The 25754-nt window shown below is 38.6% G+C and overlaps 1 protein-coding gene across 4 annotated transcripts in view; it reads left to right on the top strand.

Annotated features, from left to right (window-relative positions):
- MTMR7 (myotubularin related protein 7) overlaps nt 1-25754 on the top strand; it is a 41664-nt gene that overhangs the window by 5744 nt on the left and 10166 nt on the right. For all 4 annotated transcript variants that reach the window (XM_059471055.1, XM_059471053.1, XM_059471054.1 and 1 more), the window contains exons 2-8: nt 5365-5487; nt 7076-7238; nt 10338-10495; nt 12086-12214; nt 14979-15113; nt 19879-20011; nt 24773-24882. In XM_059471055.1, the coding sequence (XP_059327038.1) occupies nt 5365-5487; nt 7076-7238; nt 10338-10495; nt 12086-12214; nt 14979-15113; nt 19879-20011; nt 24773-24882 (951 nt within the window). The remainder of the gene's footprint in view (nt 1-5364; nt 5488-7075; nt 7239-10337; nt 10496-12085; nt 12215-14978; nt 15114-19878; nt 20012-24772; nt 24883-25754) is intronic.

Raw genomic sequence — 25754 nt, 5'->3', positions numbered from 1 at the left:
TTCACTTTATTTCTTTAGAAGATTAAACTTGTTTAGATTTTTCTTGAATATTTCCCCCCATCCTGCCAGATTTGCCCTGAGGAAACTTTTTTATAATGCATCTCTTAAGGTATCTTTGCTTAAATTTAATTATTTACTTTTGGCTTTGTTTGAGTCTTTTGACATAGGTAGCCATCTAACTTCATAGACTGTGCATTATTTTACTGCACTTGGGAGATCTTTTCAGAGAGGGAAATATAAAAATGTAACATGGATCAAGTACAGTTTTTATGATTCTTATGAAATAGAATGGAAACCACATTAAAAGGCAGCATCAATTGGCAATTCAGTTTTCTTTTATTCTTACTCCAAGATCATGCAAAAAAGATTACTTATTACATATTTTGTTTAGCAAGTACAACACTACTATCTTTGTGTTGGAAAAAAAAGTCATAGCATTTGGTCTTTTTTCACTCTCAGGAATTATGCTAAACACATGGATAGCTGGGGTCAACCAGGGTGAAGAAAGCTCAAATGTTCCACTTGGCCTCCAACCATACCAGCTGTGCTCCTTTTTTCTCATTAGGCTCAGGCTTTTGGCTTTCACAAGCTCTTCCCTTAGCTTTTGTCTGCTGGCAGTGCTAAGGCCAGCGAGAGTCCTGTCATGAATTCCCAGGATGCAGTTTCTTCTTGCTTTTACTCCTGGGGGTAACCTCATGAGGAGAGGAGGGAAGGCAGCAGAAACCCCTGGTCAGTCCAGGAGGCCAAGGGGATGGACAAGAAGAAGTCTCTGTAGGGCTAAGTGTGTGCCCCCAGGGCCCAGCCTTGGCTTTGGGTCAGCTTTTTCAGCAGCAGAGAAGTTTGTGGAAGTGGCCTTTCTTTATCCTTGGAGAATCACTGAAACTCATTTGTGCAGCCAAATTTCGAGGTAGTTTATCAGCTTATACATAAAACATGCTTTTATGGGTTGTGGTAGAGCAATGAATTTCAAGTGTCTGAACAATAGAGAAGCTCCTGAAGATGTGGCCTGAGTGAGGACATTCCCTGCTTACCTTTAATTGGCAGCTTTCTCCTGTCTGGGAGGGTTTTCTGGCCTTTCTCCTTCTTGGGATAAGGAATTAGAGGAGATGAATTAGTCAGGGCTCCTCCTAAAGGAACAGGGAACACTTGGTGACATGGGAGCTGATCTCTTTTGTTCTAGGCTTTTCAGCTTCTTCAAGATGCTCAGTGATAATGAGCAGGTCAGCAATGACCGTGGCAGAACTAGCTGTTCAAGTGCCTTCCTCTTCAGGTTAGCTAAAGCATAGGAAGCAAACACACAGACTCAAAACCTATTCAGCGAGAAAAAAGCTCTTTGAGATTTTTATTTCATAATTCAAATTTAATTTTATTGGAAAATCCTACAGTAGAGACCATTTTGTGTCAGATAGCATCTTCCTGCTCCACATGAGCTTTGCTGTGACAGGAAGCTCCAGTTCTGGTGTACAGCCAATCTGCTGTACAGTTTTGCTTCTCCTTTCCCTACTCATTCTGAGCCCACAGTCAGAACTGATCCTGTATTTATCTGAAAAAGCTTTCCCACGTGGAGCTGTGAACAGCCTGAAATAGTAGCAGTAACTTCTGCACTGTTTTGAGATGGTGACATGTTTGGAGACACTGAAACAGCTTAAAGAAGTGAGGATGAAGGTAGCATATTCAAAAAGCATTCAAAAATAGGCAATGCAGTCAAAGCTTATAAAAAAAGTTATTTAAACTCAAAATGAAAACAAATTAGGGTACTTGAATATTTTTAGGAATAACATTTTGGCAGGCAAACTTTTCCAAATGCTTTCAGGGTCATATGCTTGCTGTTCTTCCTTAGGTGGGAGTCCCATTTAAACTGGTGGGAGTTGTGCCTGAATAAAACTTTGGCCCATGATTTTCCCTAATATGACATTTTTTCTTGAATGACCTCCTGGCAACCTTGTTCATAAGTCAATTGTCATGTTTATTCTATGAGTAAAAAGTGCCTTCCATCTGTTCTTAATCTGCGTTCCCTTTAACTTCTATTTTTGCCTCCTTTTTTCTGTCATCTGTGTTGCATTGGAAATAGACTTTCTGGGCAACTTTATTTATCTTCATGTAAGCACTTTTAGTTATTGAAATGAATCTCCTGGTGGTCTTTTCTTTAGGTCTAGACAACCACAGTCATCAGGAAGGAAAAATAAAAAAGGAGGAAAAAAAATGAAGAGGCAAGAGCTTTGAATTAATTATTTAAATTATGGAAGTTTTACTTAGATGCCCCTCTCTAGACTGCATTAGCTAATGTTTTCTAATTCCTTGTGGTCTTCCAGCTCTCAGCTTTACAGACTTGTGTTTTCTGACCTGGTCTCTGCCACCAATTATTCATTTTAGGTGAAGCACATGAGCATGGTCTGTGCTTTTTCCTAACATGTCAGTGCGTACATAATTTCCTACATTCTCCAATAAAGTCTACAGTTGTTTTGGTGAAAAAGTGGAGCATTGTTTCATAGGGAAAAAACAGAAAAATAATTATTACCTCTTTCTGATATAAATTTTGGCAATTAATGCTGATTTCTCAGCATGCTGCGACTTTTTAGATAGAAAAAAATCGCTTCTTCCAAAGCACTATTATGTGTGTGCTTCCCTTTTGTGGAAATGAATATGTTTCCATTCCTTTTATTCCCAAACTCTCTAGGTTTAAAGAAACTGCTGGACACATCTTTCTTTTCCTGATTGGGAGAGTGCAGGAGAAGAAGAAGGCTCATTCTCTGGATCCTTTGATCAGCAGAGTGAAATCTAAGATTGAGCAATGCCTCATTATACTGATGGACTAAATTTATCATTAATAAATATAAGATGATATACATAGGGGGTAGATCTTAACTTATATATGCAGGCATGACTAAGAGTTACAATTGCTAGTTCTAAAAAAAACAAAACCAAAAAAAACCCCAAAACTAACCCAAACCCCAGCTTGTTCAGCAGAGGACAAAAAAGCAAGCAATATTTGAGGACTTTTAAAAACTAAATTAAAAGCAAAACAGCAAACATCACTATTCCACTACACAAACTACAGAAACCTGTTGTACATCCAATCTTTGAGTTCTGTTTGCACTTTTGGACTTTTCTCAGGAAGTAGACCTCATGCAGAATAATCAAAAGTGTGGAAGAGCTTGTCTGGAATAGCTTCCATAAAGGTCACAGCTATGTAAAGTTGGGCTTTTCACTCTTGGAGCACGAGGATGGAGGGAAGGATCTGTAACAGCACGTGTGGCACATAACTGGTGACAGGTTCAAAAAGAGCAGGAGGAAGGAATTTATTGTACAATGTATAGATGAAATGTGAAGTTCACTCTCACAGGATGTTACGGATGCCAATAATTGACAGATGTACAAGATGTTATTTAATAAAATTAATGGAATGTAAACACAGTTGTGGCTATTAAAAAGTGTGACCTCATCTTAGGAAGGCCCCAGAGCTGGGCTGAGATCCTGAGGGAGCATGAGTGCATGCCTGCCTCTCACGCTTCCCTCAGCTGTTGCTGTCTGTTCTTGAGAGACAAACTGCAGACAGAGGTGAATTCTGATCTCCTGCTGCAGCCACTGCATTTGCTTTGGTGAAATCAGACTTACCACACAGCTCTTACTGCAACTGTTCCTGTTCATTCAGATCCAACCTTTAATTTATTTGTAGTTCTGTATTAAAAAAAACAAACAACCACAACCAAAGAGGAGCTTTGTTGGTCAGCATTTTTCAGTCATGGGGCTGTGATTGATGAGTGGGGAAGGATGTGACCCAGGTCTAGAAATGCATCCCTCAGCCCTGTCCTGCTGTGTGGATGCCTGCTAGGTTGTGTTTCATGGCCCATGCTAGCTCACTTTGTAGGCTGGGGTGAGTGTTGAGTGCCTTGTGCAAGATCAGTGCCTGTGCAGCAGAGCCCTTGCGGGCTGGACTGCAGTGTAGGAACCTTTCTTCATCCAGAAAATGCTGATTTTTATTGGTTTTGTGGGTTTCTTTCAGAAGGGCACTGCCTACATTTTTCTTTTGTATTATCCCTCCTCTTTTGCTTGCTGCTGGATGCATGCTTGGTTAATATTGTATTTCTTCCATTCCTTCTCAAGCCAATACATGACCTCTGAAGTAGATGGCCCTGGGAAAAGACTTCATCCATGCTTTCTAGCAGCCTTTTTTGTTTAAATAAATAGTTTCATTTTTGTTTAAAACAGATTATAACTGGCCTTGAGGGAGATGACTCTGCTTTAATAATGGTTTGGTTTAAGCATTTTGCTACTAAATGGGCTTATTCTCATTTTAATGTTTTCTTTATTCCTATTTGTAAAATAGTGCAATGTATTTGGAATACACATTGCAAACATGTAATTCTCAGATGCTGGCATTCTGTTTTTCAGGAAAATCAACTAATAATAGTTTTGAAGTTGTTGTAGTAGGAGATCCGTCAAACCCATGGGACCAAACTGGTAACTGTTTTGGACAGATTTTATCCTGCTGAATATCTATCTAATATCTAACTTGTTGACTTCTTAAAGTATTCTGGTTTCTCAGTCAGAAATCATGGAACCCTAGAACCATTTGTGTTCAAAGGGACCTTAAAGATCATCTAGTTCCTACCCCTAAAAGGTGCCTATAGCACATGCCATATACAAAATGCTAATGATGTATGAGTCACAAGCTGGTGATCTGAGAGTTAATAATGTGTTTTAGACTCTCCTGTTGTCAGAAGTGCAGCAAAGGGAGAATGCCCATTTTGTGCCCAAGGTGGGGGAGCAGTGGAAGTGGAGCTCTTGAGTCTGTTGAAAAGATACTGAAGGCAAAAACTTCCAGTGTGACCTCTGCTGTCAACCCTAACAGGAATGTAGGGAGCAACATCAAAAAGTTTCTTTTAAACTCTTTTAATGTTGTTTTAAATCTTAACAGAGATTTGGATGGAAGAAAATTTGCCTGATTGAGACCCAATGAAGAAAGGCACTCTACCAGTATTATCTCCTATTATTATTATTTTAATTTAGCTGGAATGGAGTAAGAGTTTTACTGAAAGACAGGCCTTGCCTTGCTGTCACATGGTTTAGGTAAGATGAGATCACAAGGAAGAACTTAAGTGAGAATATGTCTTTTGAAAGTGTTAGGTAACAGCTTTTTGGATACAGAGGTACCACAAGAGAGGGGAGAAAAGGAAAATTAGGAAGATCTGAAAATAAATCACATAATCACATTTTCTCATATAGTTATACTTCTTTGATATTTAATGTTGTCCTGAAAAGAACTTTGTAATAGACAAAATGTGAACACTGAGCTCTCACTATTGAGCTTTCTGTCATAGCCTAATAATTTCTTTCTTTTTCCTCTGTCACTTTTTTGTATAGGTGGAAAATGTTAGGTTACTTGATCGTTTATCCTCAAGAAGAGCTGTGGTGGGAACCTTGTATTTAACAGCGACCCACGTCATATTTGTGGAGAATGGTTCTGAAACCCGCAAAGAAACCTGGGTATGAATTTTTATTTTTTCAGTAGCTCTAAGTGCATGGCACTTTACTGATGGTAGTTTGAAAATTACTTCCAAAACACTTTAAAAATAGTTAATTACTTAATATGGATGCTTTTATGAGGCCATGTGAAGTTCTAGCCTAGCAATTTTCAAAAATTTTCAGTGGATTCTAGATATTACAGTATAGTAAGAGGAAGAGAAGGGCCTTCACTGTATGAATACCAGATGTGATTGACTGAGGAACAGCTGCTGTAAACTGCACTGTTGCTCCTATCATCCAGTAAGAACTGAGGAGAAATGCCTTGAATATGAACCTGTCAATTCTTGGCCTTCTCCTTTACTGGTAGTGTTGAATCAGTGATTTTTTTTTTGTTTAATACTTTATCTTTTTTAATAAAGTAGTAAGTTGAAATAGCTGTTTTGATTGATTGATTAATTGATTGACAAAATATATTGCCTTTTCTTGTTTTTTAACCCCAACCATTGACCAAGCCCCATGCAGCCACTCTGCTCCCAACCAGCAGAATCAGGGAGAGAAGCTAAAGAGTAAAAGGTAGAAAATGGGTTAAGATCAAGAGAGTTTAATTAGGAAAGGAAAAGCCACACAGACAGGCAAATCAAAACAAGGAGCAAATTCACTGCTTCCCATGGGCAGGCAGGTGCCGAGCCTTCTCCAGGAGAGCAGAGCCCATCACATGTAACAGTGACTTGGAAAGGTGAATGCCATCACTCCAAATGTGCCCTGCTTCCTGCTTCCTTCCACTTCACACACTGAGCATGGTGTCACAGGGTCTGGAATATCCCTTGGGTCAGCTGGGGTCACCTGTCCTGGCTGTGCCTCCTCCCAGCCCACATCACTCTCAGTTTCCTGGCCAGCATTGCAGTCAGCCTTGGCTCTGTGTAAGCGATAACAAAGCCATCTCTATATGATCAACCCTGTGTTCAGTGCAAATCCAGAACACAGCCCCATGGCAATCACTGTGAAGGAAAGTAACTCTGCCCCAGCCAAAACCAGCACACATGTACACATATAGGTACAGCTGTTGCTTGGTGTCATATATTGAAGAGTCTTTTATGTAGCTTAATTATGCAGTCCCTGTCCATTTTTGCACTAATTAACTCCATCTTCCTTTGATCCCACTATTCCTGACCAGATTTTTATTGTAATGCTTCATCTCATTTGATGCAGTATTTAAAGTTATATCAGCATTACCGTTCTACCCATGAGGAGGCACAATATTTTAGCCTTATGTAACTGATGCTGGTTCATCGTTTCCCTGTGCAAACAGATGAAAAGACCCTTGACAACCACTAGCTTACACTAAAGCGAACAAACAAAAAGCTTTGGTAATGTGAGCAGGCTGGTGTTTGAGCAGCTGAAACACTCCAGAAATGCCTCTTTGTCTGCAGGTGATGTATCGAGCTGCTTGAGCCTGAAGCTGGAAATAGAATCAAACCACAAGAGGAGGAGCATGAGGGTTTTCTGAAAGAGTAGTGGAAGCTACTGTGCCTGCTCTGGCACATCATTATAAATAATTGCTGTTCTTCTTAAAGATTTGACTAGCATAACTCTTTTCAATTCCCCTCAGGTTCTCCACAGCCAGATTTCCTCTATTGAGAAGCAAGCCACCACTGCCACTGGTTGCCCCTTACTGATCCGCTGCAAGAACTTCCAGGTGATCCATCTGGTGATCCCTCAGGAACGGGACTGCCATGACGTTTACATATCCCTGATCCGGCTGGCTCGGCCAGGTATGGGAAGAAAACAGCACAAAAGTCAGCCTTCATCCTGAGGAGGGGAAATTTAATGGAAGAAATGTAACTGTGCATCTTTGTCCTTTGCAGGTTAAGAAAAAAGGTTCGATAGAGATGCGTTGTGAGAGAAATATTGATATAATCGTTTGTAGATCAATGAAGAAAGCTCATTATAACAAGTAGTTTACTCCATAAAATATGACATATTATTTAAAATAACACTCTAGGGCATCATGGGCCATGATATATAATATAAAGATATATTGTGTACAACTCATTTGCTGGATGACTTGTGTAAATGTAGGAGAATATTCTAAATTCAGGTAACTTTTATGTCTCTGTTGTAACAACAACTTTACAATACATTTAGTGGTCCTGTCAAGATTTCCATTTTGAGCTTTGTGCTGTGCAGAAATTCCTTAAAATCAGTGAAAGATTTAGCAGCAAGTAGTTGTTTTATTTTACTGAGCTGCCTGTGTTTTGGCCTGTTATTATCTACATTTTGAATATTCCCTGTGTGTTTCTGAATTCAGTTCAATGTCCTTTTGAAACCTTTCCCCTTTTCAAGGAAAAAACAAATGTTGCATCAAAGTCCAACATTTAATTGCCTACATTATAGCTCTTCTCTGCACTGTGCTCTCCTAAGCCCAACTGAAAAAACTTCTGGATTTTTTATTTTAAACCATGACTTTATAAATATAACACCAGCTTTGGTTCCTTATTATTATTTTAACAATATTCAAAGAAATTATGTATTACAGTATTTACAAAGCTGACAACTGGATTTAATTTTTAAATTTTTTTCTTGTTAGGAGAGTACCAATTTTATCTACTGTATAGAGGGCTCAAAAATTGCACAGTCCACCAGCACAGCTACTGAGTTCTATGAAGTACTAATAGTAGCAGTAGTACCTCCTAACTGTAGCAGAATTAACCTGGTTAGCTAGGTGATGCAGGGTGAAAGTAATCAGAGAAATTGAAAACAATTAGAAAAATTCCATCAGTGATTCTGCTGATGAAAATCTGGATTCATTCCATGCACCTCAGCTGCAAGTACATGTTCATGTATGCTGGAAGGCATGTGATTCTGTAATCCTTTTTCTTGGAGGCAGGAGGAGGTGTGCGTGCTGCTGTGCACCAGAATGATGAAAGGAGGAGTAGCTGAGGACCCTGAATACAAGTTCAGTGACTGACTGCAGTGGACAAGAAGGTCTGAGTAAAGAAGATGCAGTAACAGCACTGCAGAATTAGCTCTTTGCATGGTTTAGCTGCACAGCAGTTTTCCTTCTCCAGCAAACTATCTGATCATGATTTGAGGCAGCATAAGATCTTGCCTACCTACTCAAAATTAGAAGGCTCTGATTCAAGCTGAGTCATTTGTACCTGACTGTGCTCTTCCCTGTCATTTTGTCAGGGCATGAAGCTGTACTTCCTTTGGATAATATGGTTACTCAGCACTGGAAGGTATTTTTTACTCCATGAGCAGATAATTTGACCTATTCAGGCTCTATTTTCCGTTCTCTGCCTGTTCTTTTCATTCACTCCTGAGAGAAGCTCACATTGTATACCAGCTTAACATGTTCCATGCTATCTGATGTCTTAGTTACAGTAAAGATGAAGATTATGCTTAATTTTATTTTTGCTAAATTTTAATAAGGTCAAGCTGTCAGCTGAATTTGGCCTTTTTGCTTAATTAAGCAATTTTGTAAAACAAGCTGCCCATAAGATACTACATGTTTAATAGCAGGATTGCAGATGTTTATGGCAAAATTACTGAAAGTTTGGGAAAGGTCCTGTAAGTACTGGCAAAGATGTGGTAAAGCACTGACTACTAATACTTGAACATTTTTGTTGCTGTGTGCAGATACCATCATGTGATAACACATAATGTTGAGGCAGACTTCATTCATAAGTAGCCTGGACACAGGTAGATTTTTAAAGGCTTTCCTTGGGCCTGTGAACAGCAGGTCCATTGGAAAGAAAATCCAGATGCTTCTGACAATAAAGCAGTGAAAACAGAAACTCAGATTGCTACTAAAGGCTTAGCTTGGATTTATGGATTGTGCTAAAACTTTAGGTTAACATGTGAGAAATAAACCATACTGTTTTCTTGTCTGTGCTATGCCAGAAATTTGAAATTAGAGAATACAGAAGCAGTTTAAACTGCTGGAAAATGTGGAAAAATTCTCTTTTTTCTCCCTACTCAAGTCTTTGTTGATTTTCAGTATGTTCCTGACAGAGTTAACATGAACATCCCTGTAACAGCTGGGATTCAATGGCAGTGATGTCTGGCTGCCACTGGTCACCAGGATTAGGATTAATTAAATGGATATATACTCCTAAAATAAAGTTTAAAAATTCCAGCACCACCAAACTTTCATAAATGGTACCCGGTCAAGGGGGACAGGTGGCATAGCTGCTTAAACAACTTCCTGATGATGATAAAATATTTGATGTAGCACATGCTTCTTTTATGCTATTATATCATGTGCATCTCAAATGCATTTGCTAATAATTCAGGGACTGAATTTTGCAGTCCACAAAACTATGATTTCATTGGATCTGTTGGAAACCTTTCTAAATTAGGGACAATGACTACTGAGGGGTTTTTTTTCATTTTTGGAAGAATGTGCTGCAAAGTCCGTTGCTCATAACTTTTTTCTTTGCCACAGGATAGATGTTACATTAATAAAGGAACTTCTAAACTACCTCTAGATTGCAAATTCTTTTGAATAACCAGTGCTTACTCTGGCACTGGCTTGAGTTTTCTTTGGATGAAAGCATATTGCTGACATTTTGTCTTTGTGCTGGGGATAGTTTTTACAAATCTACTGAAGACTAGCAGAACAGTCTATTTTAAGTAGCACTTCTCTTTAAGGCACATACATTGGAACATATACAAACAACAAAAGAGCATGTACTTTCAAAGTTTACTTTACAGTAGATATAAAGCAGGATATGTGCTTTTGTGAAGCAAAGTGTGCTCTTTGAAAGGAAACTGCATCAAGGTCCATGCCAAATTCTGAAGTGTGATTTCAGGACGAGAAATCTGAAGTAATTTACCCTTTCTGTTTCTTTGCTTATTTCTTTTCCCAGTGAAATATGAAGAGCTGTATTGCTTCTCCTTCAATCCAAAATTAGATAAAGAAGAACGAGAGCAAGGGTGGAAGCTTGTGGACCTCAATGAAGAATATAACAGGATGGGTGTTCCAAACAGCTATTGGCAGATTAGTGATGTGAACAGAGACTATGGAGTAAGTTGTTGGGATTTTTCTGTCACAGAGGCTGTCTGTACAAGCAATCAGCAGCCTGGCTGAGGACCACCATAGTGCTTAGTGGCAGTATCTCTTTGTGATCAGTGCTGTGCACACATGTAGTAAAGTGCAGTTACTTTACTACTACACATAAAATGGCACACAGAAAGTGAGAGAAAGGATGGCTCTTCATTAACAGATGTGGAAATGAAGAGCAGAAAGTAAGTCCACTGTGTTTTAAATGTTAGATTTCAGCTGCCTGGGAAGAAGTTTAAGTCATACCTAAGGTTATGTGTGTGAATAAGAGTTTCCTTGATATGTAGGGCTATGTAAAATTACTACATAGTCGTTTTAAGAAAAAAAATTTAAAAAGTGTTCCAGATAGTGAGCTTGGCAATATTTTTTCCTCACTGGCTGTTCCCACACTCCTTTTGAAGCATCTGTGATTGACTGTCAGTGATTTTCACAGCGATCTTGTGGTCATAAATCTTCCTAGCTGCCTGCTGTCCTTGCTCATGTGGTCTTGTACAATTGAAGACCTTTTAATGTTAAGTAATTGTGAAAAATAATAACTAAGACATTTTTGAAGGAAGTTTGTCCATGCACTCCATTGGTTCTGTTGCTGGAACATATCCATGTTAAGGAGGGACTGTGACATTCTCAGAGAAGACTGAATGTGCTATCAGGGTTTGTTTTCTTTTTGTTAAAACAAGTGGAAAAAAATGTATGATTTCTTTTAAGATAAAGTGTAGAAAAAATGTCATGATGAATATAATCCAGCTCAACATAGCAACAACTGTAACCACAACTCCTTCCTTTCCTTTCTCTTTCATTACATATCTCTTGACTCAGAAAATATTTTTTTCTGGCCATCCTTAGTACTTTAGTCATCTCAGAAAGTCAAAGGGAGATACTGAATATCCTTCTGACTCCAGTCAGAATGCTACAGACAATATCCGGAAAAGGGGGTAAAAACAGGATTCCATCTGTAGTCTCACTTGTCTTCAGAGGTAATTTGGGGCTTTTTTTGCAGGCTTATCAGGGGCATTGTCAGGGCTTTTGGTAGCGTCATTTCATGTGGCTTAATTTCTTGTCAACATGTCCCTATTTTTGTCCTTTTTTTAATTATCAAATTTTCTGAAAAATTGGGCTCTATTATTATTTGGCTATATTATTATAGCCTTCCCATTATGGTCCCCTCCTAGCAGAGTATTTGAGAACTTCACCCACTCCCATCCTTACTCCCAAATTCCACTACAGAGGATACTGCAGATGTAAATGCAACCTTGGTAAATGTAACAATAAATCCTTTCTGGGATGAATGTGTGTTAAACCTGTCTGTTCTCAACAAGACATGAATTAACACTTGGAAATACATCCCTTCAACCCTTGTGCTTCAGTTTTTCCATCTGTAAGTTAGGATTAACTTTCCAGCTTCAAAATAATGTTTTGAGGAACAGCAGTAATATGTATACAATAATAACAGATTATCCCCTGAGGTTTGAATTCCTTGGTGTTTTGTTTTTGCTGTGGAAATGGCTAGTGCTACTTGTACTTTGCAGACCAAACAAACAGAGTTTCCTTTCACAGGTCTGTGACTCCTATCCTACAGAAGTCTATGTACCAAAGTCGGCAACTGCACACATCATAGTGGGGAGTTCCAAATTTCGCAGCCGAAGGCGTTTCCCAGCTCTTTCCTACTACTGCAAGGGCAACAACGTAAGTGTGAGTTTGTAACCTCAAAGTGTTTGCTTATTTTGGCCTTGGCCTCATAATTCTTCTAGTAAGGTTTTGCGAGACAAAATCGGTGTTTATTTAATTAAAAAAATCTTAGTGTAGGCTGGTTAGTGTGATTAGTTCATTAATAGACATTTAGTGCAGACATTTAAACCCAGTCTCGCCATCCAGCTAACACAAAAAATAGGTGATCCGTGTATCAGAAGGAAGTGGAATAGTACAAGAGGCCCTGAGACACGGGTGGCAAAGCAGCAAAGGCCAGTAGCAGGCAGCTTAGTAGCTGATTGGGAGGAGAACAGAGCAATTTTGTATCTGGTAGCCTGAGAGCAAGTTGAGGAAGTCAAGGAAGTCAGAAATTATGCTTGCATCAGTTAGAGAATCAGGAGCAGCTTTTCAAGAAAAGATCTGTGAAAAGACACAGAAAGGATGGATATAACAGCTACTAAATTTTGGCTGAGCAGTGTGTGGTGGTTTTGCTGAAGAGATTCTCCTTGTCTGCAAGTGAGGAGTTCCACCTTTCCCTCTCCATAGCAAAGGGGCAAGGAACTGCTTCACTTGTCTATAACCATTTGGGAAAAAACCCTGTACCTAGACTACTTGTATTTCTGTTTCTGGCAGCTGAGGTGAGAAAAGAGACCCTTGGACTGAAAAATCCCCAAACTGGGTGTTTTTACACTTGTGTTCCAGCCCCTTAGGGAACTGCCTTCGCTCAGCTGTCATTACCATTTTGGAGAATGGTGTCCCCTTTGTACTCTTAAAGGATCTGTGTGACTCCTGCTTCAATCCAGAGTGGCACTGAGAGGCCTTCCCTAGAGCTGGGGGGTGGTCAGGACCTTCCAAGAGACAGAGCAAGTCTGGCCTTACAGGGTTTCTGTAGCATTTGCCACACAGGCTGGGACATATTTCTGCAGAATGTCAAAAGCACAAATCATAAGCTACAATCTCCATGGAAGTCTTGCCTTTACAGCAGCCTTTATAATAGATTTAAGCTTCAGAAAAAAGGAATGAGACGACATTTTTACTCCTTTACCCTGTATTTCATCAGAGCATTGCTTCCATAAAGATCTGTGAATTTTACAATGAAGTGGAGAATAGGAAGATTTAAATAGTAAATACAATCTCTGCATAAATTAAGTATTTTAAAAACATTTTGTTCAGGTTATATTTTTCAGAGTTAATCACTTTGCATGATCAACTGTGTCCCAATATAGATATCTAGGATTCAAAACACTTGGACATTTCCAAACCTCAGTGAAAGAAAAGGTTTCAGGGTCAGGTAGATTACCATTAATATATTGTAATTAATCTTGGATGAGTTCCATGTTTCAGCCTGAATGTTTTCCCTGCTGTGGTTGAAGTTCAGGTTAATGTTCAAAGTACCAGGATCTGAAGTGTTGTGTGTACTCCTGGAACATTTATAGTTTAAAGAGCTAGGAAATGCAGTTTTGAAGGAAATACCTCCTTGTGAGTTTGGAGGTTGCCGGTAAATAGAGTAATGGGCAGGAAAGGGGTAAGATTTATCAGCAGTTTGGGAAGAGCCTGCTGCATGCAGAGGAGACAGGTACCACACATTCAGTTATTCACAGACAGAACTTTCACACAGCTCCTTCATCCTGACAAATTCAGTGGTGATGTGACACCTCTGCATCTTACACAGTCTGTGTGAATATGATGAGATCAAAGTCTGGAACTATCTGTCCAGTTGTGCAATAGCATGTAATAAATCACTGGAATATGTGCTGATCAGAAGACTAAACTCTAAATAACAAGAACCTGTTTGAAAAACCATTAATAAAGTATGAACACAGTTCTGGGTTTCCCTCTTAAAGACCCATACTTCACTGGGTAACTACTGATAGTTCAAAGATGTGACTGAAAAAGGCATGTCCTTTCTCACAGTAATAAATAATCTGCAGGAGAGCCTGCAGAGGTTGTGACCTTCAGGCAGATTCTCTCCATGCTAGTGTTCAGTGCTTAGAAAGTGCACATATTATCCCCTTGCCTTCTATAAATCTATCTGTCCTCTGCCTAGCAAAAATAAAAATCTCCCTGCCCACCTATTTCACATTTTGTTTCTTCTTTCCTGGTTTCATCTGGAAAGAGGGTGATCTTGATGGCTCTGTGGAGAAACTCTCTTGCCTCCTTCAGTAGCCCTGCTTAATCCAAGTACTCCAGGAGTCAGGCTGCCTGACTCACTCCTTATGCAGTGAGGTCTTTTTCCTAAGGCAGTGCTAAGAATACCCCATCATTGGTGATCTGGTTGCATGTCATACATTTTTGTTTCCTGGACTCATGCTGTCAGGCTGTTTAGTAAAGCAAGCACTGGTGTAGGTTGGGGGTAATCAGTCTGGTACCTGGTAAGTGTGAGTACAAAAGGACCTATTCTTTATGTTATATCAATGTTCTCATGATTTCAAGGCTGTACTCATCCTCAAGACATCACCTTTCAGGAGTTATTCCACATTAGGGAAATACAATGCTTAAAATAGCTCTAAAATTTGATTCAAGACTAGACTTGGGCAAATGGGGTTGTACTGTTTTAATGCTTCCTTGCCTTTTAAAAAATATTTATTAACATGTAACTAAAAATAATGCATTTATTAATTTTACCATTCTGCCTTTCTCATGTAATTATCCATCTATGCAAACATCTAATGATCTGGTTTTCTAAATGCTTCTGGATGCTAAATAATTTCCACTGTATAATTCTGTAAGGTTTTTTGTTTGTTTGTTTTCATTTCTGCAGGCCTCCATATGTAGAAGCAGCCAGCCTTTATCTGGCTTTAGTGCTCGATGCCTTGAGGATGAGCAGATGCTCCAGGCCATCAGAAAAGCCAATCCAGGCAGTGATTTCATCTATGTTGTTGACACTCGGCCCAAAGTAAGTACATTACATTTCTTGCACATAGCAAGGCTGAGTCTGGGCTGGATCCATTAGGGAAGACACACAACCTGAGTGACTGACCAAGGCACTTCTCATCTTACTTGCACCTGTCTAACTCCACAGGTACATGAGGATTTATCAGGGGAATCTTAACTAAGAACCTTGACCACAGTATTATCTCTAGGAGAATTTTCTCCTTTCTCTTTTCTTGTTCTGAACCTTTCCTCTTTCTTGTTCTTAGCAAAATGTTAAGATACATAAAAGTAAATAACGTGTAGTTGTAACTGTTTGCACACACAAAGGAGCTATCTAGTATATTTCTGATGAGAAATTGTTTGTAATTTTGCAAACCTCTGACGGCTTATACTATAATTCTCCATGAATGATTTCTCTTGGAAGTGAGAAAATTCCAATGACCCCTGCTTAAGGCTAAAGAAAGACAAGTCACTGAGATCACAGGAATGCAAAAGACCTTTAAATATCTCCAGCACTTTGGTGGTTTTGTGAGACAATCTGAAATATGATAAATAGTGACATCAGATGCCATATCTATAATTGAATAAAAACCTCTGGCCAAGAAAAAAGCTCTAGAAAAAATTATGGTATGGAGAAATATAGAAACTCAATAATGATCTAGAAGAGGTGGGAAGCTAAGAAAACTTTGTGTCAAAATTATCAAGCTAGCAAACAGCTCAAGGTAAAGACTAGATAGGCTTCAGTATCTGGAGGTGAGAATAGGGAGGTGTTCTTTCTTATGCTACCAGCAACTTTCCTCTTGAAGTTACCAAAGCCTCTGAAGAAAAGAAACTAAAGAGGCAAACATTCACAGAATCCCTTGTAGGTATAGGATTATCTATAGCATGGAAAAAAGAAAAAAAAGGAGAATAAATGTTTGAGGAAAAGGAACAAGGAAGCTGTTTCATTGTCCTGAGATCAGAAGACAGATCTGAAAGGGCAAGACGAGTGAAACTGAGAAACATGAGAAATGGAGTGCGGAAGGGCAAACCTGGCAGAGCTGGAGCAGATACAAGGAAATGCATGGCTGGTGACTGAAGGCATGAGGGTTGGTGGGAACGTGCTGTGAGTGCTCACAGCTCTAATGGGAGGCAGTAGCCAGAACATGAGGGCCTTGGCGTGTCTCATTCACCCAAATCACACCAAGGGCTGTGTAATCTGGTAACTACCTTTACCTTCAGTTCCCTCTGTTTTGTTGGGAAGATGAGGATGCTACCAGATTACTTGTGGTCCTGAAGCGAGTGAATTGTGATGAGCACTAGGAAATGACTGGTACCATTGTGTTCAGAAAGGGCATTGGACATGGAGTACAGGCCTAGCTGCCTAAATAATGCTTGTTTAACAGTTTTCTGTGTGTAATAATAGTTATAGCTTGTTTGCTGTCTGATGGTATTGCTACTCTTCCCTAATTAAGGCAGTCAATTTATTGCTAATGACTTACTGACTTGGTTATTAATAATGTTTTACCAGGTAGTAACAGGAAGGACCTATCCTTTAATTTTTTTTTCTGGGAAATTACTTTGAGACACCTTCTGTGTGCAGTGAAAAAAGCCCATACTTTGTGGAGGGTATGGAGAGACTGAATCAGGCTCACTTAGCCATGAATGCCAGCCCATTTCCAGCAATGCTGGCTTCCTCAGAAGCTAGTCAGGAGATGAAGACTGTTTGTTTTCAGTTAACTGTTTTGTAAAATAAAAAGGTTTTGATCATAAGAAATATGTATACCAGATTCCTACTACTCCCTGTGCAGCAAAAATGGACAGATCTACAAAGCTCCTGTGATCCCAGAGGCCAAATACAGCCTTGTTACAATTTTGCACCTGATAATGCATTTACAAATGTAGAGCATATAGCAATGGATCAGTGGAAGTGCTTCCTGGCATTCCTCAGGGAACCTTTAACAAATGTAAAGATAAGATATCCAGTCTGGATATCAGGTGGAAGGCTCTCCATTCCTGTAGGCAGTTAAAAAAGCTGTTTGCCTCATTTCTCATAAGAACCAGCTCCTTATAAAGATCGTGAATATTGGTGGATCCTTCAATTCAGTATTCCCAACTTCATAATTTTCAAAACAAAAGATTTGTCTGCGGAAGAAAGCTTTGTTTCCACTTTATTTAAATATATCAGGATAACCAAATACAAATTTACTTAAGCCACTGTCATTTCTCTATGTAATCACAGAAGAAGCTAATGTAGACTTAGTGTTTATGACTAAAACACATTATAACAAGACTTGACTTGTTTATCTTCCAGATTAAAGAAAATGCCAGGAAATCTTGCAAGTGGGGTCTTCTGCCTTTACAGGCTGTATCCTCATATTCACTGAGATTAATCAAGGACATGCACAATTTAGATAGCTTCACAAGGACTACTTTAAGAGCAACAGATGGAATTTTGGTAGATGATGTGGAAAACTTGTTAGTAAATATTGTGGCAGCTGCAAAGTTTGGCAACTGACAGTATTTAAAATAAATGAGTGTTAGAAAGCCTTGCAAATTTAACCTTATATTTATTTACTTTCATAGAGTGCCATTTCAGATTGCCCTTTAAGAAAGGATATTTGTGATAAGATTGCTCTGCTGCAGGAACAGTTAATGGTATTTATGTGCTGAGTGCTGGGTTAGTTGGAGCATAGATGTTTTTTAGGTTTCAGGGGTTTGAGGTGGCTGAGACTCATCTGTACAGATCTTTCTTCCTGAAGCTATAGGCTGCTACAGAGAGACTGCCTAGTTTTGTTTATACAAGAACACTGATGTCAACTTCAAAAGAGAAAGATTAGGATTCAGCAGATATTTTATATCTTTGTAGCAAGTCACACAGAGGACTCTGTCCTTAACTGACATGCCGTTCACAGGCTGTATGTTTTTATTATTGTCCACTGATAGTCAAAACATCAGCAGACTGCTGGTGGTAAACAAGAATGGAGTTTCTTTGTTTGTGCTCTTTCCTGAATTGCATACTACAAGTTAAAAGAAATTTTGCCCAAGCTTTGTATAAATCAGAAATGTTGGATTTTTGCCCAGGTTCCTATCTGGAGTGTGGTTCCTCTGTTGTGTCATGAAATTCATGCAATGCTTCAATTCTTAATGGTGGTCCACAAATGTAACCTTTTAGCTTTTTCCTTTGAAAGTCAAGATATCGGGTTTGGTCCTTGGAAACCTGTTTTGACATATAATGTAAAAAAGCTGGGCTTCTTCATCTTGGTTTGAGGACAGACAGCATCAGACAATCAATCCTCAATTGTGCGTATTGGCTCCAAATTAAAATGGAATATTGGGAATATGTGTTTTTGGGGTGGAAGAGGTCAGAAAAGGAGACATTCTTGTATATCCCATGACTCCATTAGCTAAGCACTGAAATATATTATTGTGACTTTCAGATGTGACCACAGAAGCAGTGAATCAATAGTACTGCCTGCACTATTGGGAAATAAACTGGAGACAGAATTATCTGCACAGCCTCTTGTCTCCTAGGCAATGCCTAAGAGAGACTTTTTTTACTCTTTGATGAGCATTGGCTCTCACTGAAATGAAGATGAGTCACTTTTTGTCCAATTGATGCCCAATGAAGTCTAAATCCTTTATTATTTATTTCTTAAATCTTCCTTAGCAGAAGCTGTGAGTTGTGCTTGGAGGCATGGGGTTCTGCAACTTGCTTTGTCACTCTCAGAGCCTTCATATTTCTTGGCAACTTTGAAGTCCCCCAGCACTACAGCATGAATTTCAAAGCATAGACTTTACGCAAAAAGACAATTTCTTTCCATTGCACTGTGAGATTTTGCTAAAGAAAATCTAGAAAAAAAGTAGATAGGTACTTAATAAAAGAATAATTTAGTTAAAAAGACTTATTAAAAAAAGTAAAAGTACTTAATTAATTTTTATCAGTTTTAGTTTTCAGCCCAAAGATCAAAATTTGGCATAAGGAGCTTGGCAGATAGTTTTCCTTCCCACTCGAGGGTTCCAAAAAGGGGAAAATAAACATTAACCACATCCTTAATTCTATGCTTGAGAAAACTGAACTAAAGAAGTATTTAGTCACTTTCCCATGCCAGGAAGCAAGTAACAGATTTGAAGACAAAATTTCCAGCTGAAAGTATTTTTGCTGAAGCGCAGCAACTCCTTTGATAGCTGTGCATTGCAGATGGAAATTTTTGTGGTAATTTTGTCAATTCAAATATTTTGTAGTCTTACTTAACAAAAGCCAAGTAACTATAAAATTAGGGAAAATGACTCCATCTCCCTGTTCATTATTGCAAGCTTCAGAGAAGTAAGCTGTAGCAGCTTTTGGATGGTTTGAGCAGTAAAATGCAGTAACTTGGGTGACACTGGAGTGTGCACAGGCTCTGAGCCAGGGGCACGGCAGATGAGACACTGCCACCTCCTGGGCTGTTCTGCTGGTAAACATAATGCTGATCCAACAAAAAATCAAAACTGCCCTTGAAAATCAAAACCTCTATGCTCCTACAAAGGAATCCTGCCTAAGCCATGAGGGTTTGTGTTTAACCTCACTCATGAAGTTTCACTCAAGAGGTGGGAATGAAATAGGGACATCAGAGACTCAGCAGCCCAGCGCCCTGCGAGAGGCTGTGAACAGATCCCCGATTCAGAGCCCCTTGTGTTGACGCTTTGGCAAATGATTCCTATTTGTGACTGACTAAAACTGCACTGATTTATTGCTGTAGACCACAAGGTTTTTTTTGAAAAGATTCTGCTACTAGTTTTCATCCAATTTTCCCTATGTTTTTCAGCTCAATGCAATGGCGAACCGGGCAGCAGGGAAGGGATATGAAAATGAAGACAACTACTCCAACATCAAGTTTCAATTCATAGGCATTGAGAACATCCATGTTATGAGAAATAGTCTGCAGAAGATGCTTGAAGGTAATATTCATTGGAAACTTCATTGGAAACTAGAGGAAAATAATTGATCCTTCTGTCAAAGAAATCAGAATAACTGCTTTGTAATCAGCAGCAGTGAAAAAGAACATGGAAAGCAATCTTTATCTATTACAGCTGCATGCAGCTGCCTGCTGGCTAATGGGGCTTGTGCAATGGAGCATCATGGCCAATGCTGGTTGGTGATTTCTTATTTGTGAAAACACCTTGTTTCCTAGCTGAAATCCAGATTTTGTCATTTAATGACAAAATTAATTTTAATTCTGTACACCTTACTGCTACTCTGTCTTTTTTTTGAAATTTACATTTTGATGGTGAAATGAAAAAACATCCCTTATTGTTGACTTCAAGGCTAGTGGAAAATACCAACTGATTTTTTTTTTTAAGCTCACAAAAACTGTGGTGGGGTTTTCATATAAGGAAGTTGAGCATTTTAGGCTGTGAATTTTAACAGAAACCTATTCATGCCCTGCATAGAACATATCCCATCAGGTCTAGTAATGAAATTTACAGTCAATGAGTGTAACAATTCATCACTATCGATATCCCATGGAAATTACAAGCATTTGCTTCATAAATAGTTAGCAGTATTTAAACCAGCAAAGCTGTTCTGCCATTTCCTATTTGCAGTACATAACTGTTTAGAGGTCATCTGGGAAAAGAGCAGAGATAAATAAGCCATCCTTGATTTTTAAGGAAATAGGAAATAGTGCTCACTCCACCATGTGTCCATATTTACTTCATGTACATCAACAACAACTTCCATCAGATCCCAGATCGGCTTCATTTCTCTTATTCTTGACTTGATGCTCTGCCCATGCTCTTTTACTCTTCATCTGTCCCCCACTGAGTGCATGCAAATGTAAATTTGAAATCTAAGAAGGGCTTAATTTTCCGTGATAGGGAAGCCATGCTCTGTTTTCACATTAGAGCATTTTATGGAAACCAGGGTTAAAGTGGGATACAGGTAAAACATCTATTCATGAGAGTTTTCTTGGTCTAAGGAAAACAGTGGTGGGGAAAACAGATATTTTGTTCACTAGGAAGTCTTGTTTGGCTAGGAGATAGGCTGGGTGAGTAAACAGGTCCCTTTATTTGTTCAACTCAAGACTATCTATGTTAAAATAGTAAACAACCAGTCTGGCTGCACGGGCAGTACTGTGTATAATTTTTGAGCCAAAAGTTCATGAGACTGGTCCATGGCCCAAACTTGCATGTAACAAGGTAACTTGAAATGTATTTAACACTTCAGGCTGCTTGGAGGGCACAAATTCTTAACATCTATTTTCAAGTAAGCTGTATGGTTAAAACATCTGCTTTTTTACTGGGTTTTATATTTGCTATGTTGAAATCTCTCATGTACCAACTTGACTGATAAGATTAGAAATCAGAGAAGTTAAGGACTTTTAAAAAGAAAAATCTTATGACTTTCAGTGTACTAGGGCTTTCCCTATGTGAGATGCTAGGTAGATGCTAGGTAGTTTTTTATCTTTTTCCATTTGTATGTGTCTCTTAATCTGTTTTTCTTGTGACCTTTTACCTGACTTGAGCATGTAAAGGGACCTAGAACCAAAATGGCTGTCAAGGATGATAAAACACATTTGTGTTAATATGGCTTTAAATTTTTATCATTTAATACCTCAATAATATATCAGTAATTATCAATTAGTGATGTATGATCAGTATCAATAAAAAAAGATGTAAATAATTAAAAAAATACAGAAATAAGATAGCAATATCACTGTACCTATGTGAATCTCAAGTAAAGCATCACACTACTCTTTACAGAATGAGACTGCTGCTCATGATCTGTGGTAAAACTTTATAAGATGCATAAAACCTTTGAAAAGACAAATGAGGCTGATGAAAACTGATTTTAGTTTAATGTGAGCTGTATTGCTGCTTAGAAGTATACAGCATGAAAGAGGACATCAAGATATAGTTGGCCAGATGTGTTGCTGAAATGCAAGGCCAGTTTCATTCAATTTACTGGTGCTAAGCAGAAGTGAAGAGCAGAGGATCTTCACATGCCAGACTGCAGATTATTTGCAATATACAATTTTAAATAACTTCCAATGCTAAGAAAATTTGAAAAAAAATTTAGTATTCAGTTTTCCATTAGAAAATGGACTTATATTAGGAATGTATTCACTTAATTATTCATTATTTTGGGGAGTGGGGAGGAAAGGTGAGGAAATACATTTATACTTATAAAAATATCAATATTTTATTTTAGTAGGTAAAATTAATAACAATTTACTTCTTAATAAATAAAACACTATTTTATTTTAGTAGCTGAAAAATTGATTTCAGCTTTGTGATTTTACTACTTTATTTCAAGCCAATTTATCTTATTTTAACATATATTTACCTTAGTAAAATGTTGATTTTTGCTAAATAAATCAGCATTATAAAATGATTAAATTTTTAGAATAAGGTTTTTTTCAGAATATGCAAAAAGTGTTGAGATTTGACTGTATCGTGGAAGTGAAATGCATTTCAGCATGATGGAATTTCCTTTCCAAAAAAGTGTAGTATGGATTTTTATTTTTCTCCATTTATAGATGGGTCTATGTGAAGAACCTTGAAATATTTTGATCCTGTGTGCAAACTTCCTTGAAACAATATTTAACATTAGAAGGACATTACACAGGGACTTTTCTTGCTAAAGATCCCAGGTGTGCCTGAGGCTGCTGCTGGCACTGGGGATGGGGTGGGCTGTGCTGCACACCCAGGCCAGCTGAGACCTGGCTCCCGTGTGCTGTGCACTGAGCCGATGGCCCCACATGCTCCCTGGCTGTATTTAAACAGCAAATATGAGCTTCTCCTCCCCTCTCACCAGGAGCAGCACTTGCTGATGTAGGAGCAGCCCTCTGGTCCTTGGACTTCTGGGACAGATCAGGCAGGGAGAATCCCAGTGGGTTTGGCCCACAGTAACTCTTCCTGCCTCTGCTTATGGCTGTCCTGCCAGGAGTGGAGGACTAGTCCAGCACACCCCTCTGGTACTTTTGCTGGTGGAAGAGGCAGTTGCCAACATGTGCCCTTTGTCTTCTTCCCAGTCTGAGACTTGGGTGCATTGCTGGAATTCCCAGAGCTCTGCCTGTTGGCTCTTGATTTTCCTGTGCATGAAGCAGGCCATATTTCTAAAAGATTTTAGTACCTTTTCTGCTGAGATGGAAATGCCCTTTCCCCTTAGGATAACTGAATTCATAATTGAACTCAGTACTAGGGTCCAGATCAGTTGCCAAAGTCATGTGAAATGTACAGTGTATGCATTTAGGACAGTATGAACTTTGCACAGTGAAGTGGTCAGTAAATATTGACTCCAATTTTGGAGTGGGAATGAGCAAAGCACTGTTTCAGCCTTACCTTGGGCTTTTGTAAATAGAGACAGCAGCTTCAGCCAGTATTCAGCCACTAATTGGTCATGCTTCCATCTGCACAGAAACATTAATCATGTGAAAAGCTGTTTGCTTTCAGTGCTGCTATCTCTGCATCTTTAAAAATATCCTCCAAAAATTACTTTTAAAATAACCATCTGGAAGGGGCCTTACATATAAACATTGCAAGACTTTGTATGGACACATTAGGCCATTTTGCTTCTGAACTAAATGGAGTTAGGACAATCAGATAGTTCAGATATGATATAAACTCTATCTTTGGCTTGTAAAATTAAATTTCAATTACGCTGAAGGAAAATAAAGCTATTGGCCAGGGGCCATAATGGCCATAAATAACAGAATCTTTTAAGATTTCCAGACCACAAGAGACTTACTAAGATATTAGTAATTGACAGATCATACCTTAACTCAGTAAAAGCTAGGATATTTTTCACTGTACTCTGAAAATTAATTTCACTGGCTAATACATTTTTTCTTTAAAAGACAGTATAACTCTACATGGATCAAAATAAAGATGTAGTCTTTTTATGGGGTGATTTTAGCATCTTAGTATTGAAAATAGATTGCACCAAGTTTCATTCAGTATGTGTTCTGCTGGATTGAGGCACCTTTTTTAGATTCTGATTGGTTTTTTTCTTCTGATACCACAAACTCTATCATTAAAAAAATAGATACTTGGATACAGCAGAATAGGAACTTAGAGCAAAAACTGGGCAATTTTTTTTCCTTCAAATGTGGCATAGAGTTTGGAAGATTTCGGGAAAATATTTTCCTTGATGAATTATGTCTTGTCTTCACCATCCGAATACTTTTTGACTCCAAGTGAAGCTTTAATAAGGTTTAATTCAGGGATGGAGAACTGTGGAGTGAACCACTTTAACTCAAGCACCTTCATCTGTGGTGGTGCTGGGAGTAGGAGGCAGGAGCCGCTTGGGTGTCTGTCTGCCTGTCCAACAGCAGAAATCAAACGCTTTCTGTTTCCAAGCCCTCATCATCAAATACATGAAATCCTCCCAAGGGTTTGAAAACTTCATTCCCAACACAATTTTGGAAAATACATGCTTCAGAGAAGGATGGATTTGGATTTGTTTGCAATAGGCTTTATGACAGCTTCTCTTTTTAAATTAAGTCAACATATTGGGTGAAATTTGACCCAGCCCCATTTCTCAAATACATGTGTTTCTCAAAGGTTAAATTTGGCAGAGATGTTCAAAACATAAGCGTTCTTTTCAAAAGATGCATGTTTTACACAGTGGATATCTGAAGAAGAGGTAACTCTTCTTCAAGTCAATGAAGCTTAAGGGACTCTAACTACTATGCATTTAAAAAGTATCTTATTTTGCAGTTTGTGAGCTGAAATCACCTTCAATGAGTGACTTTCTGTGGGGTCTAGAAAATTCTGGCTGGCTGAAGCACATCAAAGCCATTATGGATGCTGGCATTTTTATTGCAAAGGTAAAGTGTGTAAAATGAGAACAAATCTTGGAGTAAGCAGATACAGAAAATGAGGACCAAATTCTCTGCTTATGGGTGACTTCTGTTATCTCTTCAGTGATGTTATACCTGAAAAAAGCCCATTTGCAGTGCTTTGTGTATGAGGAGAAATGATTCTTAAGTGCTGTGGTGTTGATGCTTTTCTAAAATAGTAAACAAAATCTTGAGTTCTTTTGTGCTGAAGCCTCTACTAGCCTGTGTCTTGTTGTGGCAGACATTTGCATGTCCTTACTTTACTCCCCAAGAGTGATTGTTACTCTTTCTTTCCCTATTTGCCCTGCCTCCTCCACTGGTTTCTGGGCACTTTCTTTGTGGAAATGGTAGTTGTAATAGATACATATAGCTATATATAATGTATAATAAGTTATATTATACACAATGTATAGCTACTGTGTTATCTCCTCTGAGTTATCAGGCAACCAACCAAATTCACCTCTTGAACCAACTCCTGTGTATTACCATGGCCAAACTCTTTAACAGCTTCTACTTTTATTTACTTGAAAATTCTTCCAGAAAACAGTTTTGGCTTTAATAGGAAATTATTTCCCCTACTTCCCCCCCACAGTAATGTAGACATTTGTCATCTGCCAGCGGTAGCTTTAATTTTGTTGCCCCCAACCTTGTGATCTGCCTTTTACCGCTACAATTCCTATTTTTGAGATTACAATTTCTTATTGGCCATTTTATTCACATGACCTACTGCCCACAGTTATACAGATAAAAATTCATGGGTTTCTCTCCTCACCAACTGCTTGTTTCTCTTGCATTGCTTCTTCCTTCTCAGTAGGCAACTGTAGCTTCTTACCTGAACAGCAATAAATACACATATTATT

The sequence above is a fragment of the Ammospiza nelsoni genome, chromosome 4, assembly GCF_027579445.1.
Source record: "Ammospiza nelsoni isolate bAmmNel1 chromosome 4, bAmmNel1.pri, whole genome shotgun sequence".
NCBI lineage: Eukaryota > Metazoa > Chordata > Aves > Passeriformes > Passerellidae > Ammospiza > Ammospiza nelsoni.
This window is presented reverse-complemented; position numbering and strand designations above follow the sequence as displayed.